The sequence below is a fragment of the Astatotilapia calliptera genome, chromosome 7, assembly GCF_900246225.1.
Source record: "Astatotilapia calliptera chromosome 7, fAstCal1.2, whole genome shotgun sequence".
NCBI classification, from domain to species: domain Eukaryota; kingdom Metazoa; phylum Chordata; class Actinopteri; order Cichliformes; family Cichlidae; genus Astatotilapia; species Astatotilapia calliptera.
Window position 1 is genome coordinate 1,280,532 of NC_039308.1, and position 27,753 is coordinate 1,308,284.

Sequence of the window (27,753 nt, forward strand, 5' to 3'; positions counted from 1 at the left end):
CTGCCTTTTAACGGGCAGAAACCTCCAGCAGAACCAGGCTCAGGAGGGGACAGTCAACTGCTGGGACTGGTTGGGGGGGGAGGGTGAAAAACGAAAAAAGATGAAGAAGGTGGAGAATATGTGTTAGGGGGGACAGGAGAGGTGCAAGGTAAGATGGATCACAGGTGGAGGAGGACGAGGCTAAATCATCTGAATAAGCGGCAGAACCAGCCTTTTTTCTTCTTTTTCAGGTATTTTTCCATGAGCTCCTTCTCCAGGATAAGGGTTCTCAGCTGATCGTTTGTTTCTGCATTCTGCTGCTCGAGTTGCTGGCATCTTTGCTTCATTTCTTTTAAGGTTGCTTGTTTTTTTCTAAGCTTTTCTTGCTTTTTGTTGTGCATCTCTTCTAACAGCTCATTTTTTCTCTGGATTTCTTGACTCGTACGCTGCAGGTCTTCATGCATTTTCTCTTGTTGTTGCTTTTGTGCCTGCATTTCAATTATTTGGCTCTTCAAGTCACTGGACTTCAACAACATCTCCTTAATGACCGCTGAGTGTTTCCTCTTCATTCCATCAATCCTACACTGCATCTCTGAACATCGTTTTTCCAGTATTTCCTTTTCTCTTTCCAGTTCAGGTGTTTCACAAAGTTCTAGCAATTCTAGATTCCTTCTCTCAAAGTCCTGGATAATACGTTGTTCTTCTTCCTGTTGCTTTCTTTCTTCAAGAAGCTCTTTATTTTTGCGCTTTATTTGACCAAACCTGACTATCAGATTGTTGTACAATTTCCGTGTGGCTTTGAGTTTGTCCTTCATTTGTATTTCCTTTTCTCTTTTCAGTTGAAGTGTTTCCTCATATTCTTTATTATAAAATTCTTGCAATTCTAGATGCCTTCTCTCAAAGTCCTGGATAATACGTTTTTCTTCTTCCTGTTGCTTTTTCTCTTCAAGAAGCTCTTTATTTTTGCGCTTTGTTTCACCACACTTGACTTTCAGATTGTTGTACAATTTCTGCATGGCTTTGAGTTCGTCCTGCATTTGTATTTCCTGTTCAGTCTTCTGTTGGTGGATTTTTTCAATTGTTTTCTCCGCTTCGTTGAGCTTTCCTCGAAGCACCTGATTCTGTTTCTCAATGTTTTGGAGATCCCACTGTATCTCCTCAATATTAGCTTTCTTTCGTTGAAGCTGGGCAGATGTTTCTTTTAATTCAGCACTCTGTGTTCCTGATGAAAGAAAACGAGAAAAAATCTTCTCTCGTCCTTCATCAAACTTCACTCCCGAGCCCTCGTTGATCATTTTTATATCAGGCTGGCGTTGCTGTTTTTCTTCCAGGTCTTTATTTCGTGCTTCCAGTTGTCTGCACTTTTCCTCTAGTTGAAGCTTCTCTTCTTCAATTTGTTTAATTTTGTAATGTAGGTCAGATTTTTCCTTCTGACTTTCCTGTAATACTCTTAGGACTGATAAGACACCAGCCGTGGTAATTTCTCCTGGAGAGATTGGCCGCACAATTTCTCCTGGAGAGATTGGCCGGCCAGAACACAAAGGACAGGGAGCATAATCTTTTTGTCTTTGTTGGCCTTTTCGTGGAGGCATGTTGGAGCCCGTGCACAGTGACTCTGAAAAGGCTTAGAAATATTTCCAAATGTATCTCTGGTCGAACGTTTGAAGGCTGTGAACAAACTGATTAATTGCTGCTTCTGACCCCTATTTATAGACTTCAGATCAAAGGCAACAAAGTCCTTGTGACATCATCACTCCGTAAGCCAATCAGATTGTCACATGACATTTTAGAATGGGGATGTTTTGTTTTAAATTGTTTTCAAATGTAACTTTAGTGTTTCTTAGTTTAAGACCAGTTGGGCTAACACCCCCCCCCCCCCCCCCCCCCCTTTAGTTGATTCACATATTAATTGCCACAAACATGTCAATAATAAATTTTATGATAAATGTTTTTTCATTATCCTACTTTTATAAAAGGAAACATTATTTAAAGCAGCGGTCCCCAACCTTTTCTGCGCCACGGACCGGTTTATGCCCGACAATATTTTCACAGACCGGCCTTTAACCTGCAACCAAATCTGCAGCTCCATACAGCAATGTTACGACTTGGATTATATCTTATAACTCATAACTCTTATGTTAGCTCCCTCAGTAGCATACTGTCTGAAATATTCCACGGCTGCAATAATTCTTTAAGTGTTATTTTTTTCTTTGTATTCTAATTTCACCGAAGTTTACTAAACTCAACAAACTTAATATTACGTACCGGGACATTTATTCTCTCCTCATTTTCTTTCGCCGAAAATTGTTTTCTGACAAACCATCCTACTTTGGCAAAACGTCCTACCGTAAGTAGTTTATGCACATTTCTGCTGTCACAGAGTAATTCCAGGCCAATTTAAGTAGGTATGACGGTTTGCCACCTAACTTTGCCCATCAGAGTATACTTGTAGCTGTTATTAACAAAAGTAGGACGATTTGCCACTAAATTTTAGCCGTTTAAGTCTGCTTGTAGGTGACATTCACAAAGGTAGGATGGTTTGGCAGTTAATTTCGTGTTGTGCGCATGCGCAGAAACAACGGGTAGGATGGTTTGCCAGGTAGGATGGATTCCCAGAACACCGTCTTTCGTGCTTGGCTCTCCTACCTTTCCTAAGGTGATGCTCATAGTGCAGAAGCCGATGCTGCATTCACTTACACTCGGATATCTGAGCTTCACTGTGAAAACATGATCGTACATTTGATTGAATTTTATTGTTTTAGCTTCGGGGTGGCACCTGGGGTGGCCAGTCTGGTTGGGGCTGTGGCCCGTGCCCCCCCGCTGGACATGCCACTGAACTTCACACAATGATGTTAAATCAGTCAGTCTTGTCAGCTTTAACCAGTCAGTCAGTTCCCCATTGTTTTTTAAATTCTCACACACCAGAAACTCACAATCAGCTCACTCATTTAGGCCACAGACACGTTTTATTCAGTTTTCCTTCTTTCCCTTCATCATAAAACACGTGACATGTTGTCATGCACTTCACAAAACAAGTTTGTTCTTATGTGTTCAGTATTGTGTATCTGGGTGCAGGGTTCACTCGCACATCAAAACAGGAAACTCAGTGTTTTAGAGTCTCCAACACATCCCATTCACTTGTGCTAAAATTCAGTCACCTTTCCTTAATCTAATTATGATCAGCTAATTTGCATATCAGCTACCATCCCACCAAGTTGACAGGACAACAGAAATGCATGTTCAAAATGTTATCACAAAAATAGAATTTCCCTCATACAGTAAATTACTTGTGCTGCATCAGACAGAAAGCATCTCCCAATTTACTATATTAACAACTAAATTTATTGTCTGATCACTGGTTGTTCAAACCAGAATCTTTTTCCCCACAAAAGTTAAACTGTTGTCCTGCAGCCTACAGAGTTAATTTGTCAGCATTGGATAAATTCAGCATTTGGTAACAAGCTGATTTTCATTGCATGTGTGTGTGTTATTAGGCAGGTTTAATCGATGTCTGAGGAGCTGCATCTCCAGCAGAACATGTTGTTAAAGCTGCCTTTCCTACACACTTGTTTGCTATTATTTGATCTTTTTTTTTTTTTAAACTAATTTGCTATTAGTCCAATGGTCTTTGCATCACTTTTCATCACACTAAGTGACTTGGACAAGATGACAAGCAGAATCTCATGCTTAAGATGCCGTCTGGTCTTCATGAGTATCATTGTATGTGTATATGCATGTAGGGTTAGCATGGTTAATGCATTTTCTGTATGTTTTTGTGTTCCTCTGTCATCAAATTTTCATTAGCACAGATTAAGCGAGTCACCATGGAGACGGAGGGAAAGAAGGCGCGGTCAATGTATTTCACGGCGCTTGAGGCCGAAATTCTGATGGCAGCATATGCCGATAACATGCAAATTCCGCGGAAAAAAGTAACACAGCCACAGCTGCAAAAGAAAGGGAGCATGCATGGCAAAACATAGCCGACAGAGTCAATGCGTGAGTGTTAATATAAACATTGATCGAGGGATTTCCACCCATTTAACACGTTATTTTATCATATGTTATTTTATTTGTTATTTTATACATTTTATTTTGTGATGTGATGTGAGCGCAGGTGCAACCCAACAGGCCCCAAAAGTGCCTGGCAGCAAGTAAAAATGAAATATAAAAATATAGTCCAAACAGGTAAGGTGTAATTGTATTATGAGCCATAGTGCTTGGTCTGTTTGTCCCATGTAAATCAATTGCAGTTAGAGGCTACATTAATTTTCTTTCTGTAAGCACTTATTGAAATTATCTGAGCACATTACAAGTACATATTTGCTTACTCTGTATGCTCAAATGTGGCCCGTTATAGCCAACAGAAAAAAAGCGGAGGCCCGAAAAACAGGTGGGGGTCCTCCACCACCACCACTCACAGAGGCTGAGCAGTTGGCCCTCAGCCAAAACAGTGGGCGCCCTGTGGCCGAAGGCATCTCTGCAGGGACATCCTCTGAGTCAATAACCCCGCAAGACACAAGTGCCTACATAGGGGGTGAATTCAAAATAATACATGATGTGCATACATCCTTTCTTCACAGTCACCTTTGCAGTGCGACACATTCATTTGATAAACTCTTTACCATAATGGATTATTTTGTAGTGAAGTTATTTTCCGACTGATTTTGCCTTCCCTCAGTCTTGGTTGTCTTTGAGAGCATAATGACAATGAAGTGTAAGGTGCTTGGTATGTTTGTTAATTGCCATTTGGTCCCTTGTAAGTTATAAGTGACCTGTATAAACCTCATATTCTATCAGTTGATGGTGATGGTGTACTGCATCTGGTGCAGCCTCCTGTTGAGCCAGACCAACATGCAGTTGTGAGTAATACTCCACAGATTATATGAGTTTACAGTAGAACAGCAATGTTGTCTATTTCTTTACTACAGGAAAATAATGAAGAAACATTGACAGCTGTTACAGAGGAGGAAGCAACAGAGACACTTTATGAGGTTTACATCTTTTAATACTTTGTGTACAGGAAACACAGGCGACCAATAAAGCCAGTTGAACAAAAAATCTGTTTATTCTTCTTTCAACATGTTGAGGTGATGGGTCAAAAGAAATGATTGTGACATATGGTGTCTCTGACTGCGCTTCCATCTTGTATGTCCGTGCGAGGGTCAGGATGTTCATGGTTTGGATCACTGCTGATGTTTGGTTCAGAAGGACAGTGTTCTCCTCTAATTGTGGCAATGTTGTGAAGAATCACACATGCCACAATAATGTCACATGCCCTTTCTGGGGTGACCCTGAGTCTTTGCAGGCACTGGAACCGGGCCTTAAGCATTCCGATAGTCATTTCAATTCTGGCTCTTGTCCTGCAATTAGCCAGATTATATCGCTGCTGTGGGCCCGGTTCAGGGTCAGGGTAAGGGGTAAGCAAATAGGGTAAACATGGATACCCCCTATCACCAAGCAAGTAGCCAGTGAACTCTCCTAAGACAGAAGGATACACTTCAGTTCAAATGTCCCTGAAGCAATTGGTCTTTATATATTTTAAAGTATTCTCAACTCACCATGTCCAAATTTTGTGCTCAGTGTACATTCACGGAATATTTGTGAGTCATGGACAGAAAACCGAAGTGCGATACAAATAATATGTACAGAACTGAGAGGATGTCCGCGATGTGTCACATGCGTAATATATGGCCTGAGGATGTTATTCAAATAAATTATTGATTGTGCTGAAAAACGGTAACGTTCACACAGGAAATCATCAGGAAATGATAAAATGTCCAAACGCGCTCTAATCACTCTCTCCCGGCGGAGAGCTCTGCGGAGAATTTGGGCTTCAACATCTACTGGCTCTTCAAGGACGGGGCACGCCATGTCTGACACTTCCTACAGTCAAGTTTCCGACAAAGGGGCGGAGACAGTCAGGGTTAGTTGAAGTAAACCTGCTAGGGGGCAGGTTAGCTTCACGGCGTGTGTCGTCATAGTGACTCACTCAGGCTTCAGCTGAACTCGCTTTGTGAAACCGAAAACCCAGAGTTTTCGTTAACTCAGGGTATACTTACTCAGAGTTTGCACTAAACCGGCTTCCTGAAACAGGGCCCTGCTCACCAAAAGGGTCATAAAGGCAGGACGTTTACTAAACAAGAAAACAGAACCCTCACATAGGCTGTGCCTGTAATAAAAGACTACAGCCTCCCCCACCATTCAACAGGCTGGGGAGGGGGTCACAAACAAAGGAATGTCCTTGACCATATAGTTTGAACCAAGACTTACAAGTTTAAGTACAATGATGGCAACATTTAACATTTGACTCCAACACTTTCACTACCCCTGATCACCTCCTGTGTGCTTTAGTCTGTGTTTTCATTCGTTCCTTATCTGGGCCCTATTTCAGGAAGCCGGTTTAGAAAACTCAGAGTGAAAAACGATACTCAGGGTTGAGTAACCCCGAACTGTCCAACTCGGAATATTCGGTTTCAGAAAGGCTGATAACAATTAGTTCAATCAACGCGGAGTTGCTTTAACCCCAAGTGAAGCGCGCACGAGGATACATAAAGCCCTGATTAGTGGAGCACAGATTAAGCGAGTCACCATGGAGACGGAGGGAAAGAAGGCGCGGTCAATGTATTTTACAGCGCTTGAGGCCAGTAGTAATACGATGGCACCTGTCCAAGATGGCGGCCAACCAAACCGGTTTGACAACCGGTTTGACCGGTTTCGTGCGTGTGCGCATGCGCGTTCAGTAATACGATGGCACCTGTCCAAGATGGCGGCCAACCAAACCGGTTTGACAACCGATTTGACCAGTTTCGTGTGTGTGTGCGCATGCGCGTTCAGGTGTGGAAATACTACAGGGGATCAGAGGGGTTATATGAGTTTGTGTTTTTAACGGGGTTTTAATTTAATCAAACCATAGGGTTTTTAATTAAACTATTTTTATCACTTAGGTGTATCGCAACATTCAGTTATGCATGTGTTCTTAAAAGCAATTCTTTGTTTCTTGTTTCATTCTTGGCGGAGTGGAAGCTGTTTTGGTTCACAGTGCGCCTTAACAAAGAGGGTGTGCTCTAGTCAAAAGTGTTGGTAATAGTGTTTTAATCACACTAATTTTCTAAATCTGACAATGTCTCAGCTTGCAGTGAGGCATGCATTTTATTTTATAAATGGTACAAATGGGAATTTCTTCTGAATGGGTGATGTCAGCATGTTCACAAGCGTTTCATTTAATCAAACCCCTAGTTTTAATTTAACTAGTTTTTACACATCTACTGGGGTTTCTTTCCAGGGTTGATGCGATCATTTTATTTAAAAATCGGGATTTCGGAATGTTGAACTAAGAGTGAGACAAAGCCAGCCAGCTAGTTTTTAACACAGTAAAGGTTACAAATAGCATTCAGTCCTTTAGAAAATAAATGCTATAAGCAGCCAGTATCGCTCTTTTCAAACTAATCGTCTTTTAAATACACTCATTTTGTGATTCCGGTGTCAACACCTTGCACCGATGCAAGCATTTTATTTATTTAAAAACGGATCAAACGGGCCATTTCTTCTGTAAGGGGTTTCATGGTTTCAGAGTAGTTTTTAACACAACAGATAGTCACAAATAACATTCAGCCCTTTAGAAAATAAACGCTACAGTGATACTTCTAAAACCAGTCGCCCAGACCCGCTCCAACTTTTCAACAGCTGGCTAATTGTTTGAATTTGTTCAGGATTGTAAAAGCCCACCGTGGGTATCACTAGTTGAGAGTACCATGCGAACAAGGGCCCAGCCTATTGTTTAAAGTGGCCGGTATTGGCTCTTTTTGTAATTCCTCGACAAGGTAAATGGGGCAGGTGTACCAGTCGGGTGGCGACCCCGCCTATTGTCTGAAGTATCGGTTCCTTTGTAATTCCTTGAGAAGACAAAAGCCCTGAAGGGTCTCATTTAAATTGATTGGCGACATACCTTTTCTTTTTGGAAACACCACCCTATATAAAAAACAGGCTCAGACCCCGAAACCCTGAGCCATTTACGCCTCAAGATTCGCTGCAGAGCACACCATTTTCTTTGCGATTATCAACACTAACATCGTTCTTTACACTGTTAAAAAAAATTCCGTTATAAAACGGAAAAAGTGCTGGTAATTAATTAATTAAGCACTTAAAACGGATATTTCTGTAGATTTACCCGAGTTTTTCTGTACCATTGACGGACATTTCCGTCAAACCTAAAATGGAAAATTCCGTATTTTCCATAAATTTCGGCGTTATTGCACAGACAATTCCGTAAACCCTATAACAGATATTTCCGTAGATTTACCTGACTTTTTCTTTACCATTTACGGACAGTTCCATCAAACCTAAAATGGAATATTTCGTATTATTTAAGTACTCAATCCATACCATTTACGGACACTTCAGTCATCCTAAAATGTTTAATTCTGTACCATTCTCTATACCGTTTACCATCAATAAAGCACAAATGTAGAATCACAGCAATTATTTATTTCCTTTAACAGCTGCCAGTGCTTTAAAGTGATTTCACTTTTTGTGGTGAATGATTTGCAATATTTACACTACAACCATTAAAACATTCAGAACATCACCTTCACATTCAGAGAAATTTTACATACATAAACCAGCTGTTTTCTCAAAGAAGTACAGCCATGTCCTTTAACAGGGAGATGCCAAATCTAGCAACTTTTTAGCATCCACAGGCTGACAGGCATTAATAACAAATTGATTTGTTAAAGACAATGACAAAATAAGACAATAAAACTGCCAGCATTGCTGTTGCTGTCTCACCTGTCAGTGCAAAATGAGGAGCCCCCTCCAGGAGGATGCAGAAACCTACACCTCCAACTCCACATATCACACCGACAGGCAGAGCTCTGCAACCAGTGGCTGACCTTTCTACAAAAAACAAATAGAACATTAGAAGTATTACATTATACAACTTTTCTATAAAACATCAGTGCAGCAATAACAACCATGACCTTAGAAGGATGACTGTGCAACATGCCATAAAGAGATTTTTAAAACTCTTAAAACAACTTAAAACTAAAAAAAAATTAAAACGTACACCTCCAACTCCACAATGACAGGAAAAGCTTAACTGGAATGACAAATATCGCCCACCTTCCCTCCCCCTTAACATGGGGGATTTGAAACTGCAGCATGTGTGTTGTGGGCATCTAGTTAAAACATCTGAACTCACCTAATACTGTAAAAATCTGTATTTCTACTCCCAAGCCCCATGCTTTTGGATTTGCCTTTGTGTGTGTGTGTGTGTGTGTGTGTGTGTGTGTGTGTGTGTGTGTGTGTGTGTGTGTGTGTGTGTGTGTGTGTACATTCAGTCCAAAAAGGTATTTTCTGAGCTCTGAGAACAGCTCAAATGGCCCATTCAGATTCCTTCTGCTTGCATTCAAATTCCTTCAGCTGAGAAACCAGCTTGCACACCTGTGGAGGAATGAAGTGCCGTTTCTTCCCCTTCTTCTCTGCCTTGGAGCCTCGCTCAGGATTGACCCCAAAGAAAACTCTGAGGGAAAAAAAAAACAATAGTGATATGCAGACAAAGTTTGCACATGTAGTGTGGCTTGACAGGAGTGGAGCAGTTCAATAAAATCCTACATTTGTTTTCTTCAATATGCCCCTATGTGTGAACCTCTCTATCATTCTAGTTGACCATCTGTCTAGAACCCAATGTTGTTGTGGTGCTGGTGCCAGTGGCTAAGCTTATCTCTTCCTTTGTCTTTTCAAGACACATGCATTCACACTGTGCATATACAGAAATGTTTGCAAGGGTGAGAAGTCTGCTTATCACCAACACATGACAGCATGCATCCTCAATGTGTATGCAGGGATATTATAAATGCACAGAACACAGAAGGGGATAGAAAACACAGTTGACATTGTCCTATCAAAAGGTGTAACAGCACATTTGAACACGGACTGTCCTGGGGGTTATTCAAACATGGAGTGGAGAAACTGTGACATTCAGTGCACGTTACACATCAGTACAAGTATTAACATTTGGGCATGAATCCACTATGTAGTATTTTTTAAATTAATATGTTTAGTCTTTCCTTCGGGGGGGGGTCCCTGGAACAACATATTTTGAGTTTGGGGTCTGCAGCCAAATAAATTTCAGTTTGTGTGTCTTTGACATGAAAAGGTTTGACCACCACTGACATAACCTGGTCTCAGGTGCTAATGGTTTTAAAGAGATAGCTCAAACGAATTTTGTGTCAACAATCCATTCTGAGAAAAATATGTTTTTGCTCCATTTCCCAACTAGAATCATGTTATGTTTGTTTTGTTATTGATTGACTTAGGACACTATTTAAAGCAAAAAGCATGTTACCTGCCCTTTAAAAAGATATGACACATTTATTCCAACAATAGTCTTCAACAGGGAGCTACAAAATCTCTGAACAAATCCATATTCAGGGGGATCATAAGCCAATAACAGCTGATCTAAAAGCTCACAGCATGTGACGACACATTTTGAGCTTGTACATCTCAGACAAACGGGTTTAGTGTAGATTGACAAAAAGCAGGTCAGGTGCAGAAAGGCACGGCAAAGTCACATTTACAAAGTATTTCCAAACAATGAGTGCTTACCTTTGCATGAATTCGAGAGTAAAAGCCATCTCCGGTGGGTATTGGACGTTCCAGACATAAAACATGGAGAAGACGTAGCTCAAGGCCACAATGGGAGAGGTGATGTGGTCATTGACAAGTAACCCATCAACAGCAATCTTGAATTGCTGGTCACCTTAAACACAGATAAAAACCATGTACCATTTACAAAAAAAAAAAAAAATCCTATATTTTAAGGCAAGCAAAACATTTCTTTAATAAATATGACACAACAACAGCTTATAACAACAGCTAACAACAGCTTGCTGGGATACAAAAAAAGATTTAACTACAAACCTCTGATTAGGATGCATGGGAGTTCGACTTCAGGATCTGCAGAGATCTGTTTTGGTGACAGACATGATACATGAATTAATGTTTCCAGTACACACAAACCTGCTGGCAACTTGACTATCTGCTAGTGTCTTCATCAGACAGAGGTAGCCATTATGCAAAAACATTAATGTAAATAGTTTATAGAGAATATCAGCAGCACAATTAGGGGAATCTATACTTCCTACTGTGGTTGGTTACTTGGTTCACCACTGGATGCAAATAATTATCTTGCACACAGTTTAAAATCTACAACATCTACCTCTTTTTTGTGGAAGAGTTTATAAGAGTCTTCCTTGAAGTATTTTGAAATGCCACAGATGAGCTGTATTGGACCTTCGCCCATCTTCATCCCTTTGGAGTCAAGGAAGTCATTGATCCCCTTTTCTTTTTTGGAAAGTTCCTGTTCAAGGTTCAAGGTGTTAATTTTGTACAAGTACATAAGACTAACACTCATTTTCGTTTGGAGCTATGGAGAGAATTTTGAAAAAAATAAAAATAAAAATGAATTATTTCATTTTCATTTGCAACCTGTTCTGTTTTGATCTCAAATGTCCTGCTTTTTTGGTTGTCACTTCCTGATTTTTGGTCTCAAATCTATTCCATTTGATTGTTCATCCAAGTTATTCTATTTGATTGGTTGCCAGTTTATCTTTTTTGGTCTCAACTCTCTTTTTGGTTGCAAATCTTTTTCTGATTGATTAATAAAGACAAAATTCTCTCCATATGGAGCAGCACAGCACAATCATAATAATAACAATAACAACACACCTGTGCCAGCTTGTTTTGTACAGAGAAGCCAAGGAGTTTAGATGCATGATCAAACAGGTGAGGAACTTCAAACAGGAACGGCCACTCGTCCTTTACAACGACAATAGTGGTATCATCATCGTTGAGGATTTCACGCTGAATGGGATATGTTTCAGTCATCAATTTTCGAACAGATGACTCCTAAAGATATGAGGCAGTTAGACAAACAGTCGAACAGTTAGTCAAACTAACCAATTAAAATAATAAAACAGGGTATCAATTTCAATTGACTATGGGCATAGTGATCTACAGACGATCTACAATTTCACAATGTGTCCTAAATTGTACTTGGACCCAGACCTTATCGCATTACTCCTGCTATATACTATTGCTGTGTGAATGGTTGTATGTCTAGATGGTGGACTGTAGGAACCGAATTGCCCTTCGAGGATTAATAAAGCTTTCTGTATCTGTAATGGATGATTGCAGACCCACCTGAAGATCCTGGGTTTGAAAGGCACGTTTCAACTCATCTCGTTTAGACAGCAGGTCTTCTCTACACACGGCCCCCTCAATGATTGGATCCCACGCCACACATCCATACAGATCTGAATTCCTGGGCCTTTTCTTTGTTGAATTTTCACCCCCTGCTTGCCTCTTCAGTGAGCTTTGTGGCCTCTTCATATTTTCAATTCTGTGTTCCAGCTGACGAAAGAGAGTTTCAGAACCATCTTTTGCAAAAGGTTTGTTTCCAAACGGCTCTGTCAGCTTGAAGGAGGCAGGATATTGTCCTACAATCATACTGGCGAGTTCCCTCAGCTTTTGTCTACCAGGTCTTCCTGGGTGTTTATGGAGGTAATCTTCAGCGACGATCCGAACCATCTCTCGTCTGTCTTTCCCCATTATGTACTTTTTTTCACGCAACTCATCCATGACTTTTGAGGGACATTTGTGCCATGGTACTGAATATGCGTCTTGGGATGGGGAGTCGGCTGTCTCAGGTGGTGTTGAGGGCAGCTGAAACCTCTGTGGTTCAGGTGTTGATGAGGGGCCAGGCCGGGTGAACTGCGGTGGAGTTTGTGAATCTATGGATGACATGACAAACATCTCCATAAATTAAACACATCACAATTGTTGCAAATCAATTAATACATTGGTCCTCAATGTCCAGTTTGGGTCAACCAGGAATACAAATGGACCTAATTATGAAAACCAATTATAGAGTAATTATTGCCATGTACAGCTGATGGCAACTTTTATTTTTCCCTCGAAGCAAAAGTAGGACAGTAGTTTCATTTTTTACAAAAATGCTTGCTATTTGTCCTAACTGCAGTAGTCCTTTTGCGTAGCTCAGTAAGACCAGCATTCAATTTGCATATGTAGTGCCTTTAACCTGCACACTCTCTGTGACAACTGAGTTACTTGAGTTCAAATCAAATTCTCCAACCACTGTCTTTATGTTCTGGTCATAGAGCTCTGGATAGAACCGTGTTGAGTCTGAGACATGAACCTGGGAACGAAACAAGGTACCACAAGACTGATAAGCCTGAAGCAACTGGTGCCGTTCAGCCAGAGACTTGGTTACATTTATGAAGTTCTTACTTGCCCTAATGCACCTTTTAAAATAAGAATGTAATGCCTTGTGCATAGGGCTCTGCTCGTATATACTATTCCCAAGAGATGTTACAGTCTCCCTTGGAACACCATACTGCCCCAGTTCACAGGCTAGTGCATCCACAGTATATTCCTGTTGAATATCACTTATAGTTCTCATTTCATTTGCTATTTCTGTTATTGTGGAGGCTGGAACCAAATATTTTGCCTGTAAACCCAAGTAAAACTGAGCAAGACTCTCTGTGAAGTTGTCTTTCACTTGATCACTGCAGAAATTATCACTTTGTTCTGCATCAATGTTAAAACTTTCAGGTTCTTCAGGTGATCCTTCACCTTGGAAAGACCGTTCTGTTAGTTCACATATATGAACTGGGGCTATCTTGGTAACATCCCACCCTTTATGGTATCTGGAAATATGCGTTAGGGATGACTTTACATTGAATGTCTTAGAACATCCATCAAAGGGACACGTTACAGTCAAACCCTCATCTATGTGACCACTCAAATGACACTTTAAAGTTCTAAGATCATCATATTCACTGCTGCAAAAATTAAACAAGCACCTTAACTGTACAGACACATTACGGTTCCATGTTTGTGTGCTCCTTCTGTCTACATGAGCTCGTGACATATGCACAGCAAGGCTACTGTATGTGTTAAACTTCCTTCTGCAATCCCTATGGCCACATAAAAAAGATACATTATTATTATTTCTGTGTGTTCGGCAGTGTTTCAAGTAATCAGTCGAAGACCGAGCGTTAAAGCCACAAATGTTACAAGTCAACATTTTTAAGAGATTGAATTTGCCAATTGACGGATAGCCAGAATCAGAACAGAATCAATATGAAAACAATAAATTTATATCAGCACAGTGAAGCATATTCACTTTTCAGGTACCTTCAAATAAGTAATCTGCGTTGGGCTGCATGGGCCACTCTCTTTGGGCTGCAATGTTTTCTGCAATGAAATCTGATTCTACTTAACTATCACCCCTTCTAATTATTACCATGTTCAGTTGCATGCTAACGTAACACAGTGAGCTATAACAATACACACATGTGGCTAATTTACACACACACACACACACACAAGCGCGCGCATCCAACTTATGGGCTAACGTTAACTTTAGTTGGGCAAACCACGCTTCAAAATAACGCAAAACCCACACATTCAAATGTTACCATGAAACACACACGGCTACCAACTGACTATCGAGACCAAATTTCATGTAAGAGGGAGGGAAAAATGGTTTTTGACATACTTACGAAGCGCAGGCGGCTAGCTAATGCTAACGCAGCTAGCAGCAAACGTCCACTCACATACACACCACTACCAACTGCCTATCGAGACCAATTTAATGTACGAGGGGGAACAAGGTGGCACTCCATTCTCATTCTCATTCCACACAACCAACCTGTTTCCAACTTTCCTTGTGACTTGCAGAAATTTAGGTAGGCACTGACCGCACTGAAAGTAATGGCGTCGGAATATTCTGGCTGGGGGAGAAAATTCTGCCTCGCGCAACAGCAAACTTTCCGTATTTCGCAAAACGGAGCGAATCCGTAGCAAATCCACGGTAAAGGGACCCCTAAATTTACGGATTTTTTTAACAGTGTATAACATGGCCATCGTAAACGGTAAGTAAAACAAAACCTATTATTGGATTTTTAAAAAGTGTTATGTTAACATATTATAGGATATTCAAACTATTTTTTTTCCTAAAACAAAAGCTTAATTTTTAGGAGTTCGGGAGAACGGCCCAGGACCCTTTTCTTCAGAAACGGGCGCTTTTACAGCTGGAACTAGTTCTCTAACAGGCACAAGGTGTGTACAGCATTACTGGATTTTTAAACGTATGTATGTTTTAAACTAGCGATTGTTTTAAATTATGTAATAACGTTTTTGTTTGATTAGTTCCAGGGTTAACAAACTGAGCAGGAAAACATTCAGACCCCGCGACCACAGAGCCCTACCTTACATCAGGTGTGTATACAACGCGATGTATAGTTGTGTATTATTTTTTTTTAAAGGGGTTTAAACAATTACAAATGTTCTAAACTGACCGTTTTACACATACAGAACCACGCCAGAGAACCGTGTGTGTGGAGGAGCAGGACCATCCCGAATAACGCACACTACAAGGTAAGCATAGGCATATATAAATTAGATAAAAAGAGATAGAGAGGGAGACACGCTTATTCAGTTTGAAATGGGTACATGTATAAAATGTTTTAACACATGTCTATCTATCTTCACAGACTGCAGAACAGCACCCCTCCTCATAATGATCAGGACACCGTACGATTCCAGACGTTTTTGGAATGTTTAAGCAGTATCGACCTCCCAGAACAACAAAAACCTGGAGCTTTGTGCAACAGTGGAGAGTCAGAACCGATCTTCATCAGCGAACCTGCAACACCTCCGAGTGAGTGGCTACATCGCGATTTCTCTGATGTTTTTGAGTACAGTATATCAGATTTTGATCTAGTTCATATACCCACCACCCCAGAATGTGTCAGAAATAGCGTTGATTCACACATAGATTTCGAAGAAGGCGGCATAACAGACTCTCAAATATCAGCGGCGTATGATGCTTACATAAAGCTTCCAGACGCTCAGCCTGCTGAACAAAGTCATATAGCCGCAATAGCTGATAAATTATGTTTGATTGAAGCTAGACTCAATCAATACCACCAAGAAGCACAGGTACAAAGGCAACAGTTTACCAAACTCATAAACAAAGTGTGTAGTACATTAGACAACATCTGCAGCAAAATTTCAAGTCCCTGACTTTTAAAATCCAGACCATGGACCCTCCAAATAAATTATTTAAACATAATAACGGAACCTCCACTCCTGTTAGATGTTTTGACTTAGAGACTTTTATGCAGTGGGCTGAAGAAACAGATAAAAAATTAGACGATATTATAGCTAGACTTAATAGGGTGCCTGCATCAGCCTCATCCGATACACATCCTTGTCAGACTGTTCCTACGTCTGCTATTGCTGATGGGGCTATTGTTGCTAATAATAGTGATAGTACAGCAGGTGTTGCTCGGGCCGTTGCTGTTACTGATGCTAACCATATAGCTTGTGCTGCTGGTGATTTTGCGTCTGATGCACAATCTAGCCGGGTCACCTCTGCTGCAGCTACTGCAGTTGTTATTGAGCCCGTTGTGCAGTCTGGATCCGGCAGCCGCTCTCAGTCACACATTAGAGAGATACCTAATTTTAATGCTCGCGAATTGCGTGAACGCCTTGATTTTAGGGGTATAAGTCTCGATCATCCAGAACAAGTGCCGGCGCGAGTGCGCGAGTGCTTAGCCAATGTGATAGACAGAGCTGTGGCGGGATCCCAACAGGGCAGTGTTCTAAACGTGGTCCTGCGTGGCCCCTCGCTGGCTTCAGATGTTCAGGCTGTTTTAAACGCTGATGATCGGTATGATCCGGAGCTGTTTCTCGATCAAATTGCACAAGTTATGCAGAGTAATGATGAATCTATCGGTGATGATGAATTAGAGTTTATTGTCACGGTAGCTCAGAACAGTAGTGGCGGGTCTCGCTTAAGACTGGCGCACATACCTTATGATGAGATTCTCTCAAAGAAAGGCAGACATTTATACACACCAAACAACACAAACAACAATTTGTGCTTCTCCCTATGCATAGCACATTCATTAAACTCATCATCCTCTGAGCATGAAAAACTTGCTACAGCTAAACAGATGCATGCTGAAGTAGGTCTATGCGACACACAGCAAGTATCATTCTCTGATGTCGGTAAATTTGAGAAGCACTTCAACATTAAGATTGTAATCTATTACCACACAGAAGGGCGTAAACGCCTGGAATGTTTTTACACACATGAAGAGCCAAACCCTAACACGTTGATGATGTATCTCCATAATCAACATTACCACCTGATTTTAAACCCGACCGCTTTTTTGGGGGGGTCCTATGTGTGTAATTTCTGTTACAGTATATATAATACACCATTACAGCACAGCTGTAAACATAGATGTAACACATGTTACACACTCTGTCAACATCACAGGGGACCCACAGTGAAATGCAGCGACTGTAACCGCATCTGCAAATCACAACACTGTTACCAACAACACAAATTACCTGAATTAAAACACAACATGATCCCCTGTGATAATATGAAACATTGCATGCACTGTGGCACCACATATAGAGAATCCAAGAAATTGCCACACAAATGTGCGCAGCCTGGATGCGAGCACTGCCGCGAACCTAAATTAGCAGGAGACTCCGAGCATCAGTGTTTCATACAGCCTGTTGAAAAACAGAAGCCTAACGATAAATACATTTTATATGATTTTGAGACGCGGTACCACAACGGTAAACACGAGGCTAACTTTGTGTGTGCGTCTGATCTGAAGGGCAATAAGTTCACATTTAATACATTAAAGTGTGTGGAGGCGTTTGTGCAGCATTACAGACGCCCAAGGTTTCGTGGGTACACTTTCATAGCACATAATGCATCTGGCTTTGATAACTACATACTCCTCGAGTACTTTGTCAGACAGAGCATAACACCTAGTGTCATAATGAGCGGCAGCCGTGTGATTTTAATGCATGACAGGGACGATGACCAGCGGTGGATTGATTCGTTCAGCTTTTTGCCCATGGGCCTTGCCAAAATACCCTCTGCTTTAGGTTTTCAAGACCTGCAGAAGGGCCATTTCCCACACAGGTTTAATACGAGGGATAATGAGCGTTATGTGGGCCCGTACCCAGACCCCTCCTTCTACGGCTATGAGCACATGTCTGAAAGCGATAAGGTGCGATTCACGGAATGGTACCAGGTTGCCTCACAGAATCCCTTTGATTTTCAGGCTGAACTCAGGCGTTACTGTGTTAACGATGTTGATGTCCTGCGTAAAGCATGCATCATTTATCGTGACACGCTACTGGGTTGTACTCAAGTTGATCCATTCATGTATACCACCCTGGCTGCATTTAGTATGGGTGTGTATAAAACGCTGTTTCTGCCTAGAGACGCGCTCGCTCTCACGTATGAAGGGGCATACGTTGAGCAGAACAAGACGTTTTCTAACGTCTCTATTGAATGGCTTCAATATGTGTCCCACACCACCAACAAAGTGGTAAAACATGCTCTCAGAGGAGGCGAACAGAGGGTTGGACCGTATTTTGTGGACGGTTTTGACCCCACAAGTAATACAGCTTATGAATTTGCAGGATGTTTTCACCACGGTTGTGTTAAATGCTACCCCGAGAGTGAAGTTAATCCTGTCAGCAAAGCATGGACTGCTGCATCGCATGTTTTGTGACAAAGTTGATGCACTGAGATCACAACACAGTGTGAGCGTAATAGTGATGTGGGAGTGTGAATGGGCTGCCTTGAAGCAGACAGACCCTGCAGTTGTGGCTTTCATGCATACGTACAGAAAGCCAGAACGCCTGAATCCCCGAGACGCCCTTTTTGGCGGTCGCACAAATGCTCTAAAGCTGTACCACAAGACTGCTTGTGATGAAAAAATATTTTACTACGACTTCACCAGTCTCTATCCCACAGTGCAGTCTAAAAAAGACTATCCTGTAGGACACCCTCAAGTCATTTACACCAACTTTGACAAGCTAGAAAATTATTTCGGCTTTGTTAAATGCACAGTGCTCCCACCTAAGGGTCTTTTTCACCCCGTCCTACCCTACAGATGCCATGGAAAACTGATGTTTCCACTCTGCAGCATGTGTGCTGAAGACCAGAACCAGCATACTGCATGCGGGCACAGTGACAGTGAGCGGGTGTTGAAAGGCACATGGGTCTCATTTGAGCTTGAAAAAGCTGTTGAGAAGGGATACAGGGTTCTTGCTGTTGACGAGGTGTGGCATTTCCCCAATAAGACCGACACATTGTTTAAAGACTATGTGAAAGCCTTCCTAAAACTCAAACAGGAGGCCTCGGGGTATCCTGAACATGTGAACACACCTGACGAACAGCAGAAGTACATAGACGAGTATTATGAGAAGGAGGGAATAATGCTAGACCCATCCAAGATTTGTGTAAATAAAGCTGTTCGTAACTGTAACAAGCTGTTGTTAAACTCGTTATGGGGTCGTTTCAGCATGAGGTCAAACATGGCATCATCTGAGCTCATTACAGACCCTTCCAGGTTTAGTCAGCTAATGTTTAGCGACCAGTACGACGTGCGTCAGTTTTGTTTCATCTCTGACGACGTCGCAATGGTGCAGTGGCGCCACGCTGATGGTAGAGCTTCCCGTGTGAAGGACGTTAATGTCTTTGTCGGGGCCATGACCACTGCACACGCCAGACTCATGCTGTATGATTTGCTAGACAACTTGCAGCAGCGCGTGCTGTATTGTGACACGGACAGTGTCATTTTCACGGCACGCCCTGGCGAGTGGATGCCTCCTCTAGGTCCGTTTCTGGGGGATCTCACAAGTGAATTAGATTGTGGAGAGGATGGTGTGGAGGATTACATAGCGGAATTTGTTTCCGGTGGGCCAAAATGTTATGCGTATCACACAGCGCTGGGCAAGACCCAGGTGAAATGTGAAGCCGTAACACTGAATGCATTAAACTCGAAAGTTGTCACCCACGAATCCTTAAAAGGTTTAGTCCGCAAGTTTGTAGCCAATCAGACATCAGACGCACACCTAGTTGCCGTGTCTGATAGCATCAGACGCGATAAAAAGAAGCTTCATTTGAAGAATGAAACCATTGTGAAAAAAGTTAAAGTTGTTTACAATAAGCGCCGTGTGCTCCCAGACTTCACAACCCTTCCTTATGGATTTTAAATTAGAACAGCGGTTTGACGCCCGGTTGCAGCACCCGTTCAGCATGGTGGTCAGCGGTCCCAGTAACTGTGGCAAGACTTTTTTTGTTAAAAACATAATTGAAAACTCTTCCAGGATTATATCATGCAGCATTGATAACATTGTGTATATATACTCATGCTGGCAGCCACTATATGACCAGCTTCTTAAGATAAGAAACATAAACTTTGTTAACGGTATACCCGAATCTCTGGCTGATGACACCCTTCTGCCTGCAGAAAAGAACAATTTGTTAATTATAGACGATGTAATGAACGATGCAGCTAACAATTTAGAAGTACAAAATGTGTTCACAAAGTATGTGCATCATAGAGGAATTTGAGTTGTATATATCTAGTTCAGAATTTGTTTATTCAGGGAAAATCCAGTAGAACCATTTCCTTGAACACTAACTAATACTGTTTAAAAATCCAAGAGATAAATATCAGGTTATGCTTTTAGCCAGCAAATGTTTCCGGGTAATACTAAATATTTTATAGAAGCGTTTAATGATGCCACATCCACAACATACGGGTATCTTTTAATAGACTATAAAGCTAAGACCCCGGACTATTCAAGACTCAGAACAAATTTACTGTCAGACCGTCCGGTTGTTTACATTCCAAAACAAAAATCAGCAAAGAGGTGAAAGGATGTCATCACGCATGCGGAGGAATCTGTCTCTGTTGGAGATGATATACAGGGCTCCTCCTACTCTACGCAGAGTTATTATTAGTAATTCAAACTTAGATTTTATCAATGCATTGTGTGAGATAGCCTTTAATGTATTGCATGGTAACATTCCACTGACCAATCAGCAGTACAAACAGCTAAAAAAGAAAAAAACAATAATCAGACTGATTGCAGACAAAAAAATAAAATCTTTGAAAAAGAGAAAGACAATCAACCAATCTGGAGGGTTTTTACTGCCGTTATTAGGGGCTGCAATCCCTTTCATAACCAGTCTGATAGCAAACAGGTGAAAATGGAACATGTGCAAAAGATGTTTTTGGTACCCCAACACCAGTTGGACTTAATAAAGCAACAGCAGCAGCAGCAGCAAACAGGCACCATCAGACAACAGTCTCAGAACGAGTTGGACAAGGAGATGTTACAAGTGTTACAAGATTCTGACATAGATGTGTATGAGAAGGCTAAAAAATACAGCGATATTCTCCAAAGATACCTCACCCTTGTGAGACAAGGTGCCCGTGAAAAGAATGTATTGTCTTTATCATTACCTGAACAATTTAACAGGGATGTGCAACCCCAGTCGGCGGACACATTGCCTGTTCATGGTGATGCCGGGGTGCGGGATCTTGTTGCGGAGAATGTTTTAACACACATACCTAAAAGGAGTAGGAGGAATGCAGAACTTATTCTATCAGCGGTGAACCGTTCGCCACACTTGATCTCTTACAATGACAAAGGCGAAATTGTTGTTGATAAACAAACCATCCCTGGTTCACACATTTATGATCTAATTAAAGCCGTCACAACCACACACACACCTTCTGAGGGTTTGAGACCTATCGGCTGGACAGAGTTTTTAAAAGCTTTCTCAGATTTAAACATACCGTTATCAGCCATATCTAACACAGGCATACGTAAGACCGTCGCCATGTATAAAACCGATTACACACTGTCTGAAGACTGCGGTTTTTTAAAACACACACCAAAAAAGAACACCCCCGGTGGACCGCTGCGACATAGTACACTAAAAAAAATAAAGAATAAAAAAAACAAATTAAAGGGGGGTCCTGTAGAGTGGTTGGATTTTTGAATTCAGGTTTTTTTTTCTTATTGCAGAAATTGTTTTTCTGCTAAAAATATTTGCTGTTTGGTGTTTTTCAACTGTTATGTTTTTTTTTCACTTATTGCTGCTAAATTGTTTTGTTTTATTTTCTTTTATTACTGTTAAATATTTTATGTCTTTTATTACTGGTTAATGTTTGATTTCTTTTATGTTTAAACAAAGTATGTTATGAATCTATATATATATATACGAGATTTGATAATAAATACCATTGACTCGATTAAATCATGCTCTCATGTTGTTTTTATTATTATTCTCATTAGTACATATCAGTATCCACATTGCACACACACATAATCACTGCATACAGCAACAGGTTGTATGTTGTTGACAAATCGGCACACCATAGCATCATTACAAATTAAATCAGACCCATACATGTTAAGCAGGCGGGCATAAGATACACCATTTTGCATATGATATAAAAAAAATACACAATGTTGACCGCATGTGATGGAGAAGTCGTTCTGCACTTGTTTTCCTGAATATAAAACAGTGGAGCAGTTTTTTAGAAGAAACATCTTTATTGCTGGGGGAAAACTGTCTAACGAGTGACCAAAACTATCAAAAAAATAACCGCGTCTGTCTCTCGAAATATAAACAGCAAGCCAATGTTCCCCTGGCATCGTAGAAGGGTGTGTGTTTACAATACACATAGCAGGGAGTCTTTGAAGCCGTTCAGTGGTTAGCTGATCATAGGCTAACACGCCTAGGAAATGTGTGTTTTTATTGATAATGCTGCCGACCGCGGCTGATAGTTCTATAGTGTTCATGACCGTTTTTGTCTCAATAGTAGTCCAAGAGCACTTGTCTCATGTTAGATATTTCAATGACTGAATCAAATACAGAATAACACAAGAGGTTCACTGTACGGGGTAGTGGATTTCTGAAACGGGTTTCCAATCTCACGTTCCCAGTTTTAATTAACGACACATTCCCTGAATGTCCTTCGTCAGCTTCCAGATTGAAACAGAATAAAGTGTAGCCGTTACCAAAGTCGTCACGTGTTATGGCCAACGATCTGTCCTTTAAATGTCTTCCTGTGGTTTGTATCAGCTGGTAAAATTCTCTGATATAGTGTTTTCTCTGGAAATTTGGCTGGAATGGTTTAGCAGGATAAGCCTGACTATCAGCATATAAAGACATAAATTCTATATCGCAGTTTTCAAAATGAAATGGATTACGCTGGTAGGAGCCTGTGTATGCTTCATTGTCTATGAATGCAATGATGACAAATTTAGGTATCCTACCCATAAATAAATTGTCATTTGTTGATATTCTAGCCCCTGCAGGTATGGAGAAGGTCTTTAAAGATACTCTGTCTACCGTGTATTTTGCGTTTGCATGGTGCAATGCCTTGCTGTGTGCAAGTCTGACGCTAGGTGATACACTAACTTTCTTGACAAAGAGACTGGCTGAGACAATTTTAACTCTGTATGCATTGGCATCCGCTGTCATGAGAGCAAATTCGTCTTTAGAGCGCACAAATTTCAGCGACAGGTCGATTCCATTAAGTAACAGTTTTTCTTGAAAAAACAGGTCTGCATGTACTGGTGCAATCAATTCAACAATACTACTATTTGCTGTGTAGCCACCTCTGGTCATCAGACCCTGGTTCTCTCCTTCTATAGATGTGTCATTCATGTGTGATGCTGTATCCTTACAGAATAACCCGGTGCTGAACTGTGTGTCTAAAGTGTCCTTATTATAATTGATAAGACATTCTATCACACCTCTGTATGGATATGTATTGGATGATTGACTAATGAGCCGGTCTCCCAAATTAATATCGACTTGACTAAATATGCTGCATCCAGGATAATTAATAAATCCTACATTAGCGTCCCTAGCCAGGTTTGAGCCATCAGCGTTTGTGATTCTCACCCGTGTGTAGATATATGAGTCATTTAGATCCAGGTAATCTTCACCCGACGATGAGATGTAAAACTCGATCGGCCCTCCATCAGTGATTGCAGATACAGGTGGGATTTCAATAAATGTACTTTTCTCAATGCTAGTCTGTGTGTATGGGACAGTAAAAAGATCGAGCTCTGTTTTTACACATTCTCCAGAATGACTGTGTAACAGTGCCATTTAGAATATGTCAAGCGCTGCAGTTTTTGAACGACTGGTTCTGGGTCTCTTCACTCTGCGTGACGGTGTCCGTTTGGTGGCTCTCCTGCTAGGTTTTGTGGTTTTACGCTTTTTAGACAACGGCTGCCCTGGGGGTGGGGTCTTAGATGGTTTGGGCGTATACACATACAAGCCGTTACCGTCCTGCTTAGTGGTTGAGGGTCTGGTTATGTTGGTTATGACATCAGACACTATGCCCGATGCGGCTGTTTTTAGGTGTGGTTTGACTATGCTGACTCCTTTTTTAAACAGCGGTACTGCAAATCTAAACAAGCTACGGAACAACCCACCCAGACCTGTCCCATATTGTGTACTGGTCCCAACATACCCTCCGAGCTCTCCACCAGCCTATGATAAGTAGTATTTTACATATTTTGAGTCATCAGAGTTGTAGACGGCCATCCTTTTTTTTCAAAGATGCTGTGTTATCGGTCGGAAGTGTAACTTGACAAACACTTTGCCGTATAAAAAGGGTATGTGTTGATTTCGATCGTCTTTCAAATCAATTTCTATGTCGTCGATTAATGTCTTTGACACAGGTGTGTAGTGTGGGCTGTCAAATTGTAGAATAGGCAACCGGCGGTCATCGTCTGTAATATTTATAGCTCTTAATAGCCTCGCGTGGGCGTCACCCACAAGCTGGTAATCAACGATATCTGAATAAATAAAGATGTTATATTTTCCCCCGTATATGTCTGCGGGGTGCGGGGCATATGTGTTTTTATAATGAAGTGCAAACGGTTCTCCTGTTTTGAATCCTAGGATTTCCGCCAGTCTCCCTCTAAATGTGAGAATAGTCCCCCTAGGCCCCATAACACAGGCATGGTTACTAACGGCGTTGTACTGCATTTTAATGTCTCCAGTGGCTTGGTGCTGTTGACATTTAAAATTAAATTCTTTTATTATCTGTTCCACAGATGCATAATGGCCCACAGACAGTTCGATCATGGTTACGGCTATGGTTCCGTCTTTGACGGGGTCATGAACACTTCCGAATCTGATTGTGGAAAAGTCCGCCATATGCGTGGGTACTGTATCTCTATAACAGCGACCTCATATGGCTGATCCAAAACAGCCATATGAGGTAAAGCCATGAAGTAAACCTGCCCCCTAGCAGGGGCAGGTTTACTTCATGGAGTGTGTCGTCATAGTAACTCACTCAGAATTAATCTAAACTCGCTTTGTGAAACCGAAAACCCAGAGTTTTCGTTAACTCAGGATATACTTACTCAGAGTTTGCACTAAACCGGCTTCCTGAAACAGGGCCCAGGTCGTCTGTTGTTTCACACCATGTTTCCAGGTCGCATGTATTCATGTCCAGGTTTGTTCATGTCAGGGTTCTTCATGTTGTGTTTTAGTTCACCCAGTTTAGGTTAAAGTTTAGTTTTGCATCAGTTTGCCTTGCCCCTTTCTTTGTACCCTTCTATCAGCCTTATTGAACTGCTGGAGTGATGATGTCCTATGACATCATCACTCCATAAGCCAATGAGATTATCACATGACAGTTTTGAATGGGGATATTTCTTTTGAACTGTTTTCAATTTAACGTAATATTTAAGTGTTTCTTAGTTTTAGACTAGCTGGTTAGTCTATTTCAACGTTTTAAACCATGTCCCAGGGTTTTTACTTCACCATTGATGGGGTTTTAACAAGCAAATAAAAGACAGAGCTTAACTCTGTAAAGATTAGATGAAAAATACTCAAAGGATAAATTCAATTGGTTTATTATTTTCTTACATAAGTTGAAAAAAGTAAAACAAGTAACTACAGAAACAACAAAAGAAAAGTTAAACAAGCAAATAAGTAAATGAAGGGGGGAAAGGAGGAGGGGAGGAAACCCCAACAACCCCCTCTGAGCAAGCACGAGGCGACAGTGGGGAGGAAAAACTGCCTTTTAACGGGCAGAAACCTCCAGCAGAACCAGGCTCAGGAGGGGACAGTCAACTGCTGGGACTGGTTGGGGGGGAGGGTGAAAAACGAAAAAAGATGAAGAAGGTGGAGAATATGTGTTAGGGGGGACAGGTGAGGTGCAAGGTAAGCTGGATCACAGGTGGAGGAGGACGAGGCTAAATCATCTGAATAAGCGGCAGAACCAGCCTTTTTTCTTCTTTTTCAGGTATTTTTCCATGAGCTCTTTCTCCAGGATAAGGGTTCTCAGCTGATCGTTTGTTTCTGCATTCTGCTGCTCGAGTTGCTGGCATCTTTGCTTCATTTCTTTTAAGGTTGCTTGTTTTTTTCTAAGCTTTTCTTGCTTTTTGTTGTGCATCTCTTCTAACAGCTCATTTTTTCTCTGGATTTCTTGACTCGTACGCTGCAGGTCTTCATGCATTTTCTCTTGTTGTTGCTTTTGTGCCTGCATTTCAATTATTTGGCTCTTCAAGTCACTGGACTTCAACAACATCTCCTTAATGACCGCTGAGTGTTTCCTCTTCATTCCATCAATCCTACACTGCATCTCTGAACATCGTTTTTCCAGTATTTCCTTTTCTCTTTCCAGTTCAGGTGTTTCACAAAGTTCTAGCAATTCTAGATTCCTTCTCTCAAAGTCCTGGATAATACGTTGTTCTTCTTCCTGTTGCTTTCTTTCTTCAAGAAGCTCTTTATTTTTGCGCTTTATTTGACCAAACCTGACTATCAGATTGTTGTACAATTTCCGTGTGGCTTTGAGTTTGTCCTTCATTTGTATTTCCTTTTCTCTTTTCAGTTGAAGTGTTTCCTCATATTCTTTATTATAAAATTCTTGCAATTCTAGATGCCTTCTCTCAAAGTCCTGGATAATACGTTTTTCTTCTTCCTGTTGCTTTTTCTCTTCAAGAAGCTCTTTATTTTTGCGCTTTGTTTCACCACACTTGACTTTCAGATTGTTGTACAATTTCTGCATGGCTTTGAGTTCGTCCTGCATTTGTATTTCCTGTTCAGTCTTCTGTTGGTGGATTTTTTCAATTGTTTTCTCCGCTTCATTGAGCTTTCCTCGAAGCACCTGATTCTGTTTCTCAATGTTTTGGAGATCCCACTGTATCTCCTCAATATTAGCTTTCTTTCGTTGAAGCTGGGCAGATGTTTCTTTTAATTCAGCACTCTGTGTTCCTGATGAAAGAAAACGAGAAAAAATCTTCTCTCGTCCTTCATCAAACTTCACTCCCGAGCCCTCGTTGATCATTTTTATATCAGGCTGGCGTTGCTGTTTTTCTTCCAGGTGTTTATTTCGTGCTTCCAGTTGTCTGCACTTTTCCTCTAGTTGAAGCTTCTCTTCTTCAATTTGTTTAATTTTGTAATGTAGGTCAGATTTTTCCTTCTGACTTTCCTGTAATGCTCTTAGGACTGATAAGACACCAGCCGTGGTAATTTCTCCTGGAGAGATTGGCCGCACAATTTCTCCTGGAGAGATTGGCCGGCCAGAACACAAAGGACAGGGAGCATAATCTTTTTGTCTTTGTTGGCCTTTTCGTGGAGGCATGTTGGAGCCCGTGCACAGTGACTCTGAAAAGGCTTAGAAATATTTCCAAATGTATCTCTGGTCGAACGTTTGAAGGCTGTGAACAAACTGATTAATTGCTGCTTCTGACCCCTATTTATAGACTTCAGATCAAAGGCAACAAAGTCCTTGTGACATCATCACTCCGTAAGCCAATCAGATTGTCACATGACATTTTAGAATGGGGATGTTTTGTTTTAAATTGTTT

General features: G+C 41.1%; 2 protein-coding genes and 1 long non-coding RNA gene across 7 annotated transcripts; 1 reads left to right on the plus strand and 2 right to left on the minus strand.

The window, feature by feature from the left end:
- On the minus strand, positions 1-27,753 carry LOC113025039 (inner centromere protein-like). The gene is made up of 2 exons (XM_026172409.1): positions 27,422-27,753; positions 1-1,492 (listed from the first exon to the last, which is right to left on the minus strand). Exons 1-2 carry the CDS (start codon positions 27,525-27,527, stop codon positions 186-188), a joined length of 1,413 nt encoding a protein of 470 aa, XP_026028194.1. The 5' UTR covers positions 27,528-27,753; the 3' UTR covers positions 1-185.
- On the minus strand, positions 9,286-14,852 carry LOC113025040 (uncharacterized). 3 transcript variants are annotated; one of them, XM_026172412.1, is made up of 7 exons: positions 14,711-14,852; positions 12,178-12,767; positions 11,704-11,883; positions 11,195-11,335; positions 10,897-10,942; positions 10,582-10,735; positions 9,286-9,496 (listed from the first exon to the last, which is right to left on the minus strand). In XM_026172412.1, exons 2-7 carry the CDS (start codon positions 12,613-12,615, stop codon positions 9,349-9,351), a joined length of 1,107 nt encoding a protein of 368 aa, XP_026028197.1. In that variant the 5' UTR covers positions 12,616-12,767; positions 14,711-14,852; the 3' UTR covers positions 9,286-9,348. The 3 variants fall into 3 exon arrangements, with proteins under 3 accessions (XP_026028197.1, XP_026028196.1, XP_026028195.1); XM_026172411.1 differs by lacking the exon at positions 14,711-14,852 and adding an exon at positions 14,194-14,308 and having other exon boundaries at positions 11,704-11,838; XM_026172410.1 differs by lacking the exon at positions 14,711-14,852 and adding an exon at positions 14,194-14,308.
- Positions 14,880-16,475, plus strand: LOC113025041 (uncharacterized). Of its 3 annotated transcripts, XR_003272755.1 has the most exons (5): positions 14,880-14,933; positions 15,027-15,120; positions 15,217-15,279; positions 15,376-15,438; positions 15,555-15,735. It is a non-coding gene; the product is annotated as an uncharacterized LOC113025041 (long non-coding RNA). The 3 variants fall into 3 exon arrangements; XR_003272753.1 differs by lacking the exon at positions 14,880-14,933 and having other exon boundaries at positions 14,943-15,120; positions 15,217-15,438; positions 15,555-16,475; XR_003272754.1 differs by lacking the exons at positions 14,880-14,933; positions 15,555-15,735 and having other exon boundaries at positions 14,943-15,120; positions 15,376-15,530.

Bases quoted from the DNA above. Each gene is read 5' to 3' on its own strand.
- LOC113025040 (XM_026172410.1), bottom strand. From the start codon at position 14,224: ATGCAGCCCAACGCAGATTACTTATTTGAAG. The intron at 11,884-12,177 runs GTGGGTCTGCAA...TCATATCTTTAG, and splicing joins TTCAAACCCAGGATCTTCAG to GAGTCATCTGTTCGAAAATT. The intron at 9,497-10,581 runs GTAAGCACTCAT...TTTTTCCCTCAG, and splicing joins ACTCTCGAATTCATGCAAAG to AGTTTTCTTTGGGGTCAATC.
- LOC113025039 (XM_026172409.1), bottom strand. From the start codon at position 27,527: ATGCCTCCACGAAAAGGCCAACAAAGACAAAAAGATTATGCTCCCTGT. The intron at 1,493-27,421 runs GAGAAATTACCA...CAATCTCTCCAG, and splicing joins TGTGCGGCCAATCTCTCCAG to GAGAAATTGTGCGGCCAATC.